At 40.8% G+C, this 15,953-nt stretch overlaps 1 protein-coding gene across 9 annotated transcripts in view; it reads left to right on the top strand.

Moving 5' to 3' along the window:
- The window catches only part of MAPKBP1 (mitogen-activated protein kinase binding protein 1), a 106,790-nt gene that overhangs the window by 72,036 nt on the left and 18,801 nt on the right, over positions 1 to 15,953 (top strand). For all 9 annotated transcript variants that reach the window (XM_071744666.1, XM_071744667.1, XM_071744674.1 and 6 more), the window contains 7 exons: positions 980 to 1,050; positions 1,503 to 1,624; positions 2,634 to 2,709; positions 5,089 to 5,200; positions 5,767 to 5,830; positions 9,004 to 9,129; positions 15,214 to 15,362. In XM_071744666.1, the coding sequence (XP_071600767.1) occupies positions 980 to 1,050; positions 1,503 to 1,624; positions 2,634 to 2,709; positions 5,089 to 5,200; positions 5,767 to 5,830; positions 9,004 to 9,129; positions 15,214 to 15,362 (720 nt within the window). The remainder of the gene's footprint in view (positions 1 to 979; positions 1,051 to 1,502; positions 1,625 to 2,633; positions 2,710 to 5,088; positions 5,201 to 5,766; positions 5,831 to 9,003; positions 9,130 to 15,213; positions 15,363 to 15,953) is intronic.

Raw genomic sequence — 15,953 nt, 5'->3', positions numbered from 1 at the left:
GACAGGACAGCAATTCAAGGTCAGGATCAGACTGGAGACATTGAGCAGGGTCAGGCACAGCTCAGTACCTGCCAGGCAGACCCATAGCAGCAAGGCAGGTCTGGGTACAAATCAGGGAATAGAGTCCACGGGGTCACTCAGGGTTTGGATCAGCAGTGAACGTGGCTGTGATGCTGCTGCCTTGTAGTTGAGGCTCAGTGATGAGAACCTCTGCCTGAAAGTTGCTCTGAAGTGAAGAGCAGAGACCTTGCTGAAGCTTCATAGAGGAGGTTCCCTGAGGCTGCTGTGAAGCTCTGTTCATGTTTTTTCTCAAGGAGCTCCAAGGCCAGCAAAAATGTTCTCAGACAAGTTCTGCCTTATTAGTGAGCTGGCCTTGAGTGCAGTCAGCTGAATGGAGAGGGAGATGAGGGAACTGCTCTCAAGCCCTGGCAGGGAAAATCTCTGTGCTAAGTACAGCCCTTCTCTGAGTGGGTGCAGTTCAAGTGGACTTGTGTGATATTGGATCCATTTTCATTGCACAGAGTTTTATCAGGTGCTGCTTTGCTGAAGGAGCCAGTGGGTTAGAAAACACTACTAAGGGAAGAAGGAAAGCCTGGTCCTGCTGTAAGAAAGGGCAGCAAGAAACTCTGAGGGCCTGTTGTCTATTTTCAGCTCATACTAAGTGTAAACCCATCATATTGCCACAGAGTGCTGTGGTACATAGAGAATAAGCATGTGAGCATCTTGTTGGAGTAGAAGACAGAATTACATCATTATCTGTTGTGTAAAGCTTCTGTATTAAAGCCTCATGCACTCTGAGTATTAACAAGGCCTGTCCCTGAGGAAAGGGTTCTGTTTTGTTGCAGCATCCTACTACTTAGGTAGGAGTCAGTCTTAGCTAATCAGAACTGGAATGAATAAGCAGAGGTATAAGTTGAAACGTTTCCTCCACCTTGCATTTGTGTTTATTTTTTGATTGGCTCCTGCCTTTTGATTCCAGCCAACGATGGAAAAGTGAGAATGATAAGCTGTGGGGCAGACAAGAGCATCTATTTCAGAACTGCACAGAAGGTAACCTTATTCCATCTTTTTATGCACTTTTTAAAAATAACCCCCCCTACTTTAGGAACTACTTTAAAGAGTGATATCTGAGTTCCTATATGAGCTTGTTGCTGTTTCAGCTTCAGTGTCTCCCACTGGCTCAACACAAGAGATGATGTTTGGAGAACTAGGTCTGTGAGGCATGAAGCTGCTTCCATCCTGACCTTTCTCAGCAAGCTGCAAAGTAGAGAACTGTTTGGATCTGGTTTTTTTTTTTTTTTTTTGTCTGCCAGGTCTATTGTGAGGAGTGGTGAAAGAGTATGGGCTGGAGAGTGTCCCCACTCCCAGCTGCTCTCAGCAGACCTGGTTAAGTGGGAAGGGTTGGTTTGTAATGGTTGTGTGAGGGGGCTCACCTATATTTAGATGTTTTTAATAATGGGTTAACTACCTGATTTTAACACAGTCTTTACCCACATCCTTAGACAGGAGAAGGAGTTCAGTTTACCCGAACACACCACATTGTTAGGAAGACCACTCTCTATGACATGGATGTGGACCCCAGCTGGAAATATGCAGCTATTGGATGCCAGGATCGTAACATCAGGTTAGTTTTTGTCTTGAAAACATTTTTGCAGTCATAACTGAGTTGGCCAAGGGGGCCCCAACTCCACCATTTTGGCATTTTCAGGCAGATCTGAGGCCTCCTCATGCACTCTGTGAGGTTGAACTCTGCTTTTCTCCTCACTGATAAAAAGCTGTGGCTGTATGCAAATACCCATGGGACTCCTGGCTGCTTGCTGGGTTGCTCTGGAGAGCAAATGTGCCTTCTTTGACACCTCATTGAGCTGTGGGACAAGAAATTCTGTGCTGTGGTAATTTTTTCTTTAAAGTTAATCTAGCGAGAAGCTGTGAGATCCTGTGGAATAGCTGGGACTGTAGGAACCTAAAATCAAGCTAAGTGTGACTGCCTTTGGACAAGTAGCATCCATTCTCTGGCCCCTTCTTATCTGTTTCTCCAATTTGTCTGTTTTGAACTTCAAAGTAAAGGAGATTTTGCAATTGTGTGTCTCCTCCTATGTGCTTGAGATGCCAAGAGTTTTGGTCATAGCTGAATACCACTGCTGAATATAATTTGATTTTGTATTATAATGTAAATAAAAGGTCTTTCTTAACTTTTTACTTTTGTATGAAGGAGCCACAGGGAATTTTATAGCAGGGAGGACTGCCTGAACCTTATTAAGAGCCATTCCTGCTACATAACCATTGGTTATTACAAGACATGGCAAGGTTTTCTCCCTCCCATTTGTCCTCTCCTTAAGTGCCATGGTGCAATAGGTTTTGATTATTGGCTTGTGAATCAAGCCTCAATTTTAATTCAGATAATCTGCTTGATTATAATCCAGTCTTGGGCCCCTACATTACTTCTGAGGTTTTTTTCTTGAACCACTGAAATGATTGGTGGTTATAGGTCATTGAGGTAATTTCTCCACTTCCTGTAGCTTGACTTTGTTCTTGTGAAATGAGGAGCAGAAAGTGAAAAGGCTCCTGGTGACAGATCCATAGAGCAGTACCTGGACAAAATAAGCAATGTTGTCTTATGTCATCCCTCTCAGGGTTTTCAACATAAGCAGTGGGAAGCAGAAGAAGCTTTACAAGGGTTCCCAAGGTGAAGATGGCACCCTCATCAAAGTAAGCTCTCTTCTTTCTGTATTCTGTTTTTCTTTTTTCCAGCTCTTCTGAATGCATCTCAGGGCTAAGAAAATGAAGTACAACTCTGAACACAGTAACTTCATTTGTTTGTTGGTTTTTTTTTTTGCTTGCTTGCTCCATATCCTGCTGCTTCTTCCTCCTACCTCCATCCTTAAGATGGAGGTGGAGAGATAATGTAATTGGGTTCTGTCAGGCTAAAACAAAAGAAGAGTCAATGAATCCTGAAGTTGATTTCTAACTTCTTTGTCTGTCCTGTTTCTGAAGTGGGGCACAGGCCCATGCTGTAAAAGCAAGAACTGCACCAGTATCTGTCTGGAGATGATTTACTCCATTTACTTTACTCTTTTACATTCTGCTCCAGAGAGCTCATTCTGGATTTCTTGGCTATTTTTATTAGGATTTTTAAGGTGTAGCTACCTGTTGATCAGAGTTTGAGAAATTTGGGGTTGCCAGAAGGGAAGTAAAAGTGAAACTCTCAGCTGATGAAACTGAGTAGCATCTGCCCCAAAAAGCCTAAACATCAGATCTTGGAATGCTTTCCAAGCCTGATACTGCTTATGGAGTCTGCTCATGATTCCAGCCTGCTGAATGTATCCAGGCTCTGGGATAGGGGAACATTCCTGTTTCTGCCAATGTCCTGGATGTCCCCTGGGGAACCAGCTGCATCCAAAATTCAGCATTAGTAGGGATGCCAGCACACTGGGATGTGGAAGAATTGCATTCTTGTCTTTAAAGAGGGAAGAAGAATCCAAACAAGCTGTTTCATTGTATTTGTTTTCACTTATATTTTTTCTCCTTTTAAAATAAAATATTTCCATCCAGCTGCACAGGTCAGCAGTATTATTGATGGGTGTAAATAAGTGGGTAAAGAGAGAGAGGAAAACAAACAGCTTTGTTCAGTGTCACCTCTTTCTCCTTGCCTGTTATAATTCCTACAAAGTTTTTTATAAGCCAGAGTAATCAAAGTTAAAAAGTCATATAATCATAGAATTTTCAGGGTTGGAAGGGACCTTTAAGACCATCCAGTTCCATCCCACCTCCCACCAGCTCAGGTTGCTCAGAGCCCTGTCCAGCCTGGCCTTAAAACCTTCCAGGGATGGGTTTTCCACCACCTCTCTGGGCAACCTGTGCCAGTGTCTCACCACCCTCCTGGTGAAGAACTTCTTCCTAATATCCAAGGAAAATCTCCCCTCCTCCAGTTTTAATCCATTTCCCCATGTCCTATCACATGATAGGACATCCTGACATCCTACCTGATATCCTAAAAATTCCTACTTCCCTTCTGGCAAGCTCAGGTCGTGCCTTTCTTAGACCACAAACCATTAAATGTTGCTGGGAGCTGGATGTTTTATTTTTAATATAATTTATGTTTATTTTGGTTTTGGTTTTCATGTGTAGCTCGAGTGGGGAATCTCAATTATTTTTAGCATTGCTTTGTTCATTTTTAGGGCAGTTATGTAACCAATGGATTATGGTTGCCTCTGGAATTTAAACTTTCTTGGCATGTTGTTCTGAGATCTTAATATACATTGCAGCTTAACAAGTAGGACCCAAACAGGGACATGTGAAGCAAAAGATACAGCAACAAAAATAAACCTAACCAAAAAATGTTACCATAATTTAAATACCAAGTATCCCTCAGACCTAAGACATTTTCACATTTCTCTGTTCCTTAAAGTTCTACAAAGGTCAAAGGAGGACAAGTGGTGACAGAAGTTATATTTGCTGTGTAGAGCTGCTTCAGATGAAGTGAGGCATTAAGAAAGAGTTTATATTTAATCCAAGGTAAAGGAGCAAATGATTGTATATGAAAAAAACCAAAGGAACACAACAAACCAACCCAAAAATGGGAGCTGCAAATGCTGGAGAATTGACAGCATAATTTTAAAAGACAATTTCTCTGCAGTGTTGAATTCTTTTTTGATTTCTGTCCTCAAGAGGAGTCTTAAAATTTCACTTAACTGTCATCTCTGATTATTTATTTGGGGGGAAAGTGTTTCAGTGTGTGTGTCTGTGTTTTGTTTTGATTTTAAGAAAGAAGGAAGTCAGACCCTAATGATTAAGGGGAGGTAGGAGACAGAGGTGTAAGTTGATCCATTGGTAGTGGTGCCTTCACATTCATGAAGGTGCTTAATGTGAGTGCTTTCAGTCTCTGATCAGCTTGGAGATAGTTTTAACACTTTAATCAGGTTGGAGTTTTGTCCTGGGATGCTGGGTAGCTTGGCACTCAACTGAGTCCTGTGGGAGCTATTGGCATTTTATTTTTTTAACTCCTATGACTGTTGGATATTCTGGACCATTTTCATGCAGTTTGAAGGCACTTTCTCAGCAGATTTTTGCACTTCTCTCTCAAACCAGGTGCAAACAGATCCTTCTGGTCTCTACATAGCAACCAGTTGTTCAGACAAGAACCTCTCCATCTTTGATTTCTATTCTGGCGAGTGTGTTGCAACCATGTATGGACATTCAGGTAAGGCATGTAAACTTCATGCAATTTTTTTTGTGCTGATGGCTGTATCTGTTACTAGTCCAAACTTTCTGAAAGTTCCTTCCCAGCAAAGCTTACTCAATGGGTATTTTGGAGTAGGTTATGGCAGATGAAGTGTAATAGCTTATTTCATTGCAATTTCAACTTTTTTTCAGACCTCATTTTATATTGCAGAACACAAGATACATCTATCAGGGCATGTATTTCTTTACTCAGTTTTTCTAACAGCCTATAAGGCAGTCTGTGGTTTTTTCAGTGTATTTTAAATTTTGTTATAATATACTCAGCTGCTACTATGCAGGTACTATTCTGTTAAAGCAAAAAGATACCTTCATTTTCATGATTATATTGCCACAGGATACCCTTGCTATGTCAAGCCTAAATGTTTTAAATGGTTATGTTAATTGGGTCATAATGATCTGGGCAGAGTGTTGGCTTTAATCAGATTTTGACTCACTGAGCACAGATAGGCTGTTTTGCTATTGATCTCTTCTGCCAGTTGGAATAATTCAGGGTTTTTTTTTTCACTTGTACTTTTTTTCACACAGAGATTGTAACTGGGATGAAATTCAGTAATGACTGCAAACATCTGATCTCTGTTTCTGGTGACAGGTAGGAGAGGTTTTCTTGCTTATGATATTAGTTCATGCCATCTCACACTGGATCTAAAGTGTGTCCTGAAGGAAGGTAGATTATTTTTTTTTAAAATAAGAGATGTTTTATGAATTCCAAAGAAGCCTTCACCAGACTGAGCCCAAAGGGAAGAGGTCAGGGTGCTGGCTGTGATGATTGTAGAGGTGAGTGGATTCACTGGGTCTGGAATCAATGAATGCTTAAATCAGCTGAAACAATAAAACCTTTCCTTTGAGAAAGAGGCACTGCTCTTTCAAGACCAAAGCAAGCCAAATTCTCTTCCTTCCTATTAATAAATCACAACTGAGCTGGAAAAAAGAGTTTTAGAGGGTGAGCTGTTGCAGAACAAGCACTTGAAATTGCATCAGTTAATTATTCTGTCTTTCAGCAAAAAGCAAATTTTTTTTTCTCTTTCCTTACCTTAAAATATGTAAATAGATTAGAAGAAAAGTTGCAGAAAAAAATGGCTGTTGTGTTGTTGATTTCTGATGAATTCCAGAAGCATGGATGGTTTGAGGTTCCCAGTGATCCTTGTGATTTCATGGAGTGTTCCTTTGTTGAGCATTTCCATGAGTGAAAGGGTAATTTTCTTCACTATATGGAGGAGGTGAATGAGAAGCAAGGAAAGGATTCATGAAGAACTTTGCTGTAGGGAGACAAAAAAATATGTTTTCCAAAGGAGAAAAGGTAAGAATAAAATAGAGAATAGAAAGCAAAACAGAGATGGAGAAGGGCACAAGGGCTGGGAGACTCATGAGAGAAGTACTGCAAGGAAAAAAAAGGTGGCAAAGGATGTAGGTGGGAGCATAATTCTGCAGAGCTTTGTGTTGAATGTAGATGTATTTACAAATTCCTACTGTTTGCTGTTTGGTTTGGTAGCTGTGCAGGTGGGATAAATGACCAAGCCACATTTGCTTTCTGGGTTTTGTTTCCTGCTTTTCAGTAATGTCTCTGAAGCAGGTTATGGTTGCTGGTACATTCCAGAGAGCTGCTGCTTGAGGGGAAGCAGCTGGCTGCCCCTGGGTTGCCAGAGCTCCCAGATGCAGTTCCTCACCACTTTTCCTGGCTAAAAAGCTGGGATGGAATGATGGCAGCATCTTCACTGCATCTCTGTATGTCTGTGATTTCAGTACCTGGGAGTGATGCTGCTGAGCTTTGTTGCAAAGGGAGTGGCACTGGGGCAAGAAAGGAACATTCAGTTTTTCACTAAAATCTCCACATCCTGCAAAATGGGGATTCTGGGTTTTTGTATGGGATTTTTCTGTGTATTTCTCTTTCTTTCTCTCTTTTTTTCTCTCTTTCTTTCTCTCTTTTCTTCTCTTCTTCTTTCTCTTTCTTTCTTTCTTTCTTTCTTTCTTTCTTTCTTTCTTCTTTCTTTCTTTCTTTCTTTCTTTCTTTCTTTCTCTTCTTTCTTCTTTCTTCTCTTCTTTCTTCTTTCTTCTTTCTTCATTCTTTCTTTCTTTCTCTCTTTCTTTCTTCTTCTTTCTCTCTTTCTTATCTTCTTTCTTTCTCTCTTCTTTCTCTTCTTTCTTCTTCTTTCTTTCTTTCTTTTCTCTTTCTTCTCTTTCTTTCTTTCTTCTTTCTTTCTTTCTCTTCTTTCTTTCTTTCTTTCTTTCTTTCTTCTCTTTCTTTCTTTCTTTCTTTCTTTCTTTCTTTCTTTCTTTCTTTCTTTCTTTCTTTCTTTCTTTCTTTCTTTCTTTCTTTTCTTTCTTTCTTTCTTTCTTCTTTCTTTCTTTCTTTCTTTTCTTTCTTTCTTTCTTTCTTTCTTTCTTTCTTTCTTTCTTTCTTTCTTTCTTTCTTTTCTTTCTTTCTTTCTTTCTTTCTTTCTTTCTTTCTTTCTTTCTTTCTTTCTTTTCTTTCTTTCTTTCTTTCTTTCTTTCTTTCTTTCTTTCTTTCTTTCTTTCTTTCTTTCTTTCTTTCTTCTTTCTTTCTTTCTTTCTCTTCTTTCTTTCTTTCTTTCTTTCTTTCTTTCTTTCTTTCTTCTCTTCTTTCTTCTCTTTCTTCTCTCTCTCTCTTTCTCTCTTTCTCTCTTTCTCTCTTTCTCTCTTTCTTCTTCTTTCTCTCTTTCTTCTCTTCTCTTCTTTCTTTCTCTCTTTCTCTCTTTCTCTCTCTCTTCTCTCTTTCTCTCTTTCTCTCTTTCTCTTTTCTTCCTATGGCACAGAAATAAAACCTTTTCAAAACGTGTTCTCACAAGAATTAAAGACCAGAGAAGATGCAGGCATTCAGGTTCCTGGTGCTTTTTGCATTTGCTTCACATGCAGAAGACCAAACTTTGTGGCCATTGTTCAAAATAGAGAGCAAATTAATTTTTATAAAACTAACAAGGAAGAGGGGCAAGCCCCTTGTTGAACTCTTTGGTGAATTGGAGTACCTGTGAGTATAATGGCACTGATGAGTCCTTAGAGAACTTGATTAAATCTTTCTTGTATTCTGATGTAGGGTTTTATAAATGATAGTAAAAGCACCACTTCTGTTTCTGTCAGTGTAAGTATACCCAGCTAGACAGGAAAGATGGGTGAGGTAAGAATTAGCACTGAGGTTAAGTTTCAAAGAGAAAATGCTGGTAATTTTACTTTGTAGTAGTTGAAGATGAGATACAGTATTCTCTAACATGATGAAGAATTGTTTAAATTTTATTTTGTAGCCAGATTAATGGAGAAAACAAGATGAATAAGATCACAGTGTCTGTTTCCCTTTCTTAAACATTGAATCCATTGACCAAATTGAACCAAATTCCTCAGAAGAGGACTGGACGACTTAGATGAAGTAAGGAGTTAGAGAGTTAGGAGTTAGAGACTCAGTTTAACCACCCTTAGAGCTTGTGGAGAACATCTGTAGGCTCCATTTATCTTGCTGTGACCATGGAGGGACTTGTTATGGCATTTCCTTCAGGAGATGGGCAGATAAAGGTGTAGGATCAGAGCTGAGTCTGTGCAAATACTCTGCAGTTTCTCTCAGCCACAGACAGTCTTTGCTCGGCAGGTTTTACCTTTTTGTCACGAGGCTTGGGATGGGATGGACTTTCTGTGAAGCTGCTTCTGCATGTGTCTCTCCCTGCCGTGGACAGAAGTGCTCTTGCTTGCCTCTGCAATTGATAATATCAATAAACTGAGCAGAAACCTGACTCCAGCCTTCCCCTTCCCCTCCTCCAGCTGTATCTTCATCTGGCGGCTGAGCTCCGAGATGACCATCAACATGCGGCAGCGCCTCTCTGACATGAAGCAGAGAGGGAAGCAGGCAGAAAAATCTCCTCCACACAAGGCAGCTGGACTTATGAGGTGAGCAGAGCAGGCTGAGAAGAGGTGACTGGCTTTGTAGGGGTAACACAAAAAGTATGGGATTCAATTCTGAGGTTCCTGCTGTCTTCGCTGGTAGCGCCTTCCAAAATTCTCTTGCTTTTCTGATGGGTTTGCTGTGGTTTTTCTGCTCCCCTTCTTTGGATGTAGAAGCCTGTCTGTGATCTTCTAGGCAGGCTTATTTAGTGTTGTTTCACTGCTTGCCATGTGTATGAAATGTCCCTTGTGTCTTAATTTAGTTTAATGATGTGGTCAGAAACTTTAATTAGCCGTTTACCTAGCAATACAGAGGTGGCTACAAAGCATCCCATCAGGAGAGCCTTGCTCCTTCATGAATTAAGTCCTCTGGGTCTGGGGCTGAACACAGTTTAAAGGCTGATTTCTGCAGTGTCAGTACTGAAATATACCTGTGACCTGGATGAGTTTGCCACGCTGATCATAATTCTGAAAGAGTCCTTATGGTTGTGCTGTTTCTTTGTTAAATGGCTTTGAAAAAGGTCACCTAAAAATAATTATAATATAAATAATAAATATAAAAGTAATTTCCATGAGAAAATTTCTTGGCAGCTAAAGCACATTGTTATTTTTTGCTTGGTAAACAACAAATCTAAAAATATACTACCACAGCCCACAAACTGAATAGATCTAAATTTATCTAATGACCTTTCTCTAAAAAGCTGTGCTTAAACATAGACCCTTTTTTCATACAGAAGAAGAGCAACAAGGGATTATGGATTATTAGTGTAATGTATTTGGTTTCTCTGAGACTTATTTGACTATAAGCAATGCAGGAGAGAGTCATGACTGAGGAAATAGGGGATAAAAATGGGGAAAAAAGGATAAACACAACTTTTTGAGGTGATGTCCTATTTTCTTCCTCCGAATGACTGCAGATTGAGTTTTGGATATAAAAGTGCCAAAGCATTAGAGGACTTATCATACTGGTTGTAGAGTATCATGGGACCTTCCCACTCCCTTTGGGAGCAAGTAATGCTGAAACAAGTCTGTCTGCATAGTTCCATACGGGAAAGTCCTCACCTGCTTATCCCTGCAGCGAGCCTTTTGGTAACCATGCTGGGACAACTCAGGAAGCCTTTTCTCTCTAGCCAGAATTCTGGAGCTGTCAAGCAACGTGATTTTTATAGCAGACTCTCCATGATTCCAGCAGCTGCAGCTTTACCCTCCCAAGGCTCAGCCCAGGACAGATAATCCCAGTCCTCTTCTGCATGAGGTGATGTTTGTTTCCGTCAGACGCTGGCTGGAGGGCGGTGTTAATGCCACGCCAAGCCCAGGGTTTTATGAAGCTGGTTTGGTAACCTCCTTGCAAGCCTGGAATCTACTTGCTTGGTCAGCTTTTGAAAGCTTGTTTTCAGTTTTGGTTGACCACTGTGGTCACTGGGGATCAGCAAAGACATAGCTCCAGAGCATTTTTGGATTGGGACTGACTATGGAGGAAGAGCCTATTGGACCAGCATTGCAGAGGTGGGAGAAGAAAAACTAACAAGCTTGAGTGAGATTGGTTTTCTAGATGCTCTGTACCTGTTCTGGTTGTGTTTCCAAAGGTCTGTCTCTGTAGTTTGCAGTGGAAACTGTGGTTGTATCTGTTGGTGTGAAACTCTTGTCTTAAAAGGGCTCACAGTAGTCCAAGAGAGGTCCACTGGTGGTACATCATTTGTTCCACAATATTTTCTCTAGAATGGTGTTGCTAGAGTGTTGGGGGGGTAGTAATGCATTCTCCTAATTTCAGAGTATGAATCTATGACAAGATGATTAATCAAATTAATATTGGGGAAAAAAAACTGAACTGAGGAGACAGGGGGGAGGTGAAGCTTTCCAGTTCAGGACAGGGCTACCCCTTTGCAGCTGGGACTGGCAAGGATTGGTCCAGGGAATAACATCTGGAGCATTAAAATGCCTTTCTTTGTCAAGCCAGTGGCCTGTGAAGTGCAGTATTTTTCATGGAAGATAATAGTTATTGAGACACTGTAAGCTATATGGACCTTTTGTGGTCCATTCACCTCATGCTCAGTTGTATCAGGGATGTCAGGAGCTACATCTCTGCCTGTTCCTATTAGTGTTTGGTTGTAGACCCAGTGTCCACTGGGTTTGTATAAATCCACCCAGTGTCCACTGAGTTTGTATAAATCCTTTCAAAACTTTGTAATATTGTCTGTCTCTGCAGCCTCCCAGGTGACAAGTTTTAGGAGTTCACTGCTCTCTGTGGAAAGAAGGTTTTTGTCTCTTTTAAACCACACTCTTTCTAGTTTTGTTGAAGGCTCCCTGCTTCTGAATATTGTTAGCTTTGAACCATAGTTCTGCAGCTGGCTATCTGTAGTCCCCATAGTTCTGTAAACCTCCATCATAAACTTTCCCCATCCAGCCTTTGCTCCAAACTGAAGAGTCCCAGCCCTTTCAGTCCCTCCAAAAACTTCAGAGACTGAATTTTCTCCTCTGAAGGATTTTTCTGACTCATCTTTATATGGCACATTGGATTATTTTGGAGCTGATCTGACCTGTATGACTCAGTTCTCCATAGTGCTCCTGAGAGTCTTTCAATTCTGCTTCTAGTTGTGATAATTGTAGATGTGTGCTTTTCTCTCATCTGCTGAACATGAGGAACTTTTTTCAGGATAAAAAACCTTGTACTCAGATGATATTGCTGGTACCTTTTAATTTTGAGGCATTTGTGTTTTCAGAGAAGGAACCATGCAAAGGCCTTTAATAAATACAGGTTTTGCATTTATTGTTTGGAAATGCTTGTCTCCAAATTTTTGAAAGGGAAGCTTTAAATTGATTTTACTGTGGAATGTTTGTGGGGATTATAGTCATGTTTTAGCTGATTATAGTCATGTTTTATTTTTTTGAAAACCATTTTCTTCTGTGTTTTTCTTTGAAAAGTATAAGTAGCAGGAAATAGAAATGTTCTCCAAAGTAAATTGTCTAAAACTAATACATGTGTGCTGAAGAAGTGCTGTGTGCCCTCAGATATATTTGGAAAGAAGAACTTCTTATCAAAATGTCAGTGTGGCTTTGGTCCAGTTCAGGAAATGTGTGTGGTTTCCAGGGCTCAGAATGGGGCAGGCTTTAAATGCCAGATCAGAAGTGGTGCCTTAGTCTGTGCTGAATTACTGCAATTATAACACCAGGGAAACTCTGCAGTCAGCAGCAATGTGATCTTTCTGTGGGGAAAAGCCATGTAACTTTCTTTTTAAAACCCCTGGGCATTTGTGGAGGAAGGGGGGGAGGCAATCTGCTAGTAACCCTGCCACATAGGATATTACATTTTTATAAATAGGCCCCAAAAGCTGAGGATTTAAGTAGCTTAAGATCAGAGAGGGAATTCTGACAAAATATCTCTTTAAATGGATAGTTGCCTTGTCTCTTTTGTTTTGTTTTAAGAAAGAAGGGCTGAATTCAGGATATGCAACAGAATACTGAGTAGTTAATATCAGATGTCTTAATACTAGGACTACATAAAAGACATGTGGCATTTTAAAGTCCACATATGTGTCCTGAGGGCTTTCTAACTCAAGTCCCTTCCTTGCTGTTGACCCCATATTCACAGATCCTCCAGAAAATGGGAGCTGAAGTGCAGATAACTCAGCCCCTCTGTACAGAACAAGAAGACCCAGGCATGGTACTAGAATGGCAGAGTTCCTCAGCAAGGGAAGAAGACAGGAGAGGACACTTATAATCTGTTCTCAGTCACATGCATCTTGTCAGCTGGACATGTCTGTGCATGCCATTCTGGAATAGCTACTCTGAAACATTCATTCTGGCATAATGATGCTTTGTTGGGGCTTGGCTGAACCTGCTCTCAGCTGGAATTCAGCAAAACCTGGCAGTCTTGTTCCTTTCAGAATGTGCAGTGCTTATTTGGAAGCAGATCCTGTGCTTGAAACCTCACCCCCTATTACTCTGACTTCCATCTAAGCATGAACAGGGCTGAAGAAGGGTCCTGAGGAGATGTGTGCAACAGAGGGGCTTAGAAGAAAATTCAAAGGAAGCAGAGAAAGAAAGGAGAAAGTAGTAGGGCCCAAAGTGAGGGACTGACATGGGCAAGCACAACAGCTCAAGCACTCAATACCTTGTGTAACCAGGTTTTGGTTTTGGGAGTATCTCAGTTTCAAGTCAGTGGGCTTTAGTTGCTTTTGAAACTCCCAGTTAGTGATACTCCCTTCAAGTTATGGGACTGAGTTTCAAAAGCATATTTTGGTTGTAAAAAGGAGGATGGGGAAGAGGAATAACAAAAGGTAACCTTACATTTGTATTAGACACATGACTTCAGAATTTGATTGGCATTTCCTGTGAGGTAAGAAAAAAATGCACATCTGATTTCCAGACTATGTTTTATATTCTCTTACTCATCTCCTTTGAAGATACTGGAACATTCTTTTTTGCCCTTTACTCATTCTGTCAGTCACTAGCTGGCAGTCAGGGGTGAGCTCTTCTATTTGTAATGTAAATCACATTAAAAACAATCCTACCTGCTCCATTTACATGTGCCAAGCACATAGCCTTGCCTTGCTGTATTGCCTCATCACAGTGAGGTATTCAACAGCTTAGATATTAAAATGTCTAATAATGCAATGCTGCTTTCTCAATAAACTCCTCAAACAACTCTGAGGAAGGATGATATCAAAATTGCTGATACAAAATGAGTAGTCTACCATTTCATCCTTATAGGATGGAACAGAATAGGAATATGAGGGAATAACCTCAAATGTGCTGTGGTGCTAAGCACCTGTGTGTAATCACAAGAACCTGAGGGTGAAGAAATGGACAGTAAAAAAAAGAGGAAGAGGCTGACAAACTCAAATGTCAAAAGCAGATGAAAAGCCAATATGAAACTGTTTCCCTGGAAGTCTCTGCAGACTGCTGTTGGTTTCATTCTTGTTTTTGCCAGAATACCTCATAGCTCACCTGAAAGAATTCACTGGTTGTTGTTCAACCATTCCTAATAAAATGGAAGTTAACATTCTGCCACTATATGGGAAAGGATTAAAATACCTTATCTATTTCTTACCATGTAAGATATCCTGCCTGTTATCTGTCTGCTGCAGGGGAAGTTGGTCCCTGGCCAGGCTGCATTTGGTAGATGGGCTATTTTAATTTCATGATTAATGCTTGGCACTCAACACCCACCAGTGCTATCCTATAAATGTGACTAATGATGAGTTTGGCACTCTAGCTCTAGGCCATAGGTTTGGTGATACTCAAATTTACTTGTTAGGGATGCTTTATTTTTTTCAATTATTCTCCAGAGTGGGTTAGTTCATTTGGTTCTGGTAACTGAAGGGGTGAGGGGAGGATGAGGAAAAGGAGAAGAAAGAGGGAGGGTAGAGCTTGGTGTTGGTGAGTGTCCTTGGTTGTTATTGGGGGGAATTTTATGCTGGGAGTGCCTCAGGTCTGTGGGAGAACATGTCTGATCTACTTGGATTAAAGATGTGCCCCAAATATGTTTTACATTATTCCTTAGGGCTAAAAAAGGCAGCACAGTCCTCTTATGGTAAATGAGCTGTGCCTGCAGGTTCTGCATGGTGCAATCCTTGATGTGAACCTGTCTCTTAATGTGGTAATTTGCCATAAACCCAAGTGCTGTCAAGCAGGGAGTATTTCTGTAACATCTTTGATGTTCAAAACAGTTCCAGAGAGGAAATGCTTAAGGGTGGGAAAAATATTTGCCTTTCAAATATGCTCTGCCATCTTGACCTTACAGAATCATAGAATCATCATGGCTGGAAAGGACCTTCAAGATCAATGAGTTGGCAGGATCTGAAAGGGGAAGGCCAAGTTTCATTCCACTTCCTCAGACTCATTTACTTATGTTCTGAATTCTGTCACCCTTCTGCACAAATGCTGCAGCAGGCTCTCCACCCCTTTGTGCAGATTTTAACTTACCCTGGTCTTCAGAGCTTGATTTTGCTAGAGGTGATGGCTGTTTGAGAGAGTTGAGGCAGCCTGCTGAGTGACTGGAGCTAAGGTGGAGACCTGCCTGGTGTAAAGATTGAAATGTTGGGCAGTTCTTGAGCCAGACTGTAATACTCTCCAATTCTTGTCTCCCAGGCATGAGTCCATCTCTGCCTTGTCTTCTGTGCCTGCACTCTCATCAGACAGTGACAAAGATGGTGAAGATGAAGGGAATGATGAAGATGAGTTACGTGGCCTGCAGTCTTTCCAAATTCAGTCCAGCTGCAACACTGAGAGAGATTCAGGTATAAATGGGGAAAGGGCATGAACAGAGATGGAGAAAAATGGCATGAATATGAAGTGGGGAGAAGATGAGAGACACTGGCTTAGAGAAACAAGAAATTGGCATAAAGACAAAGACAAATACAGAAACAGATGGATCAGTACCAGTGGATACTTTGGAGTTGTCCATTCCTGCATCAGAAGAGGGGTACATTTCAGAGTTATCTGATTAGAAATTCAGTTGTTAAATTGCCAAGTCTCTTGCTAGTTCCAAGTGGCAAAAATAATTTTGAATCAGTGTCCTGGTCTACAAGCTATTAAAAGTCCACAGAAGTGAAAAGATATCTCATGGAGCATTCTAGAGATGTCTGATGAAACTTAGATTAGATATTGTCATTACTGATTTAAGATATTTCTACCACAGATGCTGCAGTGTATTGGAACAGGGTTTTTCCCCAAACTTTTGGTGGGCCACTGCACTGTGCCATGGGTCTGCTGAGTCACTGAAAATCTTACAGAAAACACTATGTCTGCATTAAAATCTTGTCCCAATGGTTTGGTAGTCTGTTGGAAAACGTGTTGGCAGTGGTCTGCTGGTTCAAAAGGTGTAGGAA

The sequence above is a fragment of the Heliangelus exortis genome, chromosome 5 (genome assembly GCF_036169615.1).
Source record: "Heliangelus exortis chromosome 5, bHelExo1.hap1, whole genome shotgun sequence".
NCBI classification, from domain to species: Eukaryota; Metazoa; Chordata; class Aves; order Apodiformes; family Trochilidae; genus Heliangelus; species Heliangelus exortis.
This window is presented reverse-complemented; position numbering and strand designations above follow the sequence as displayed.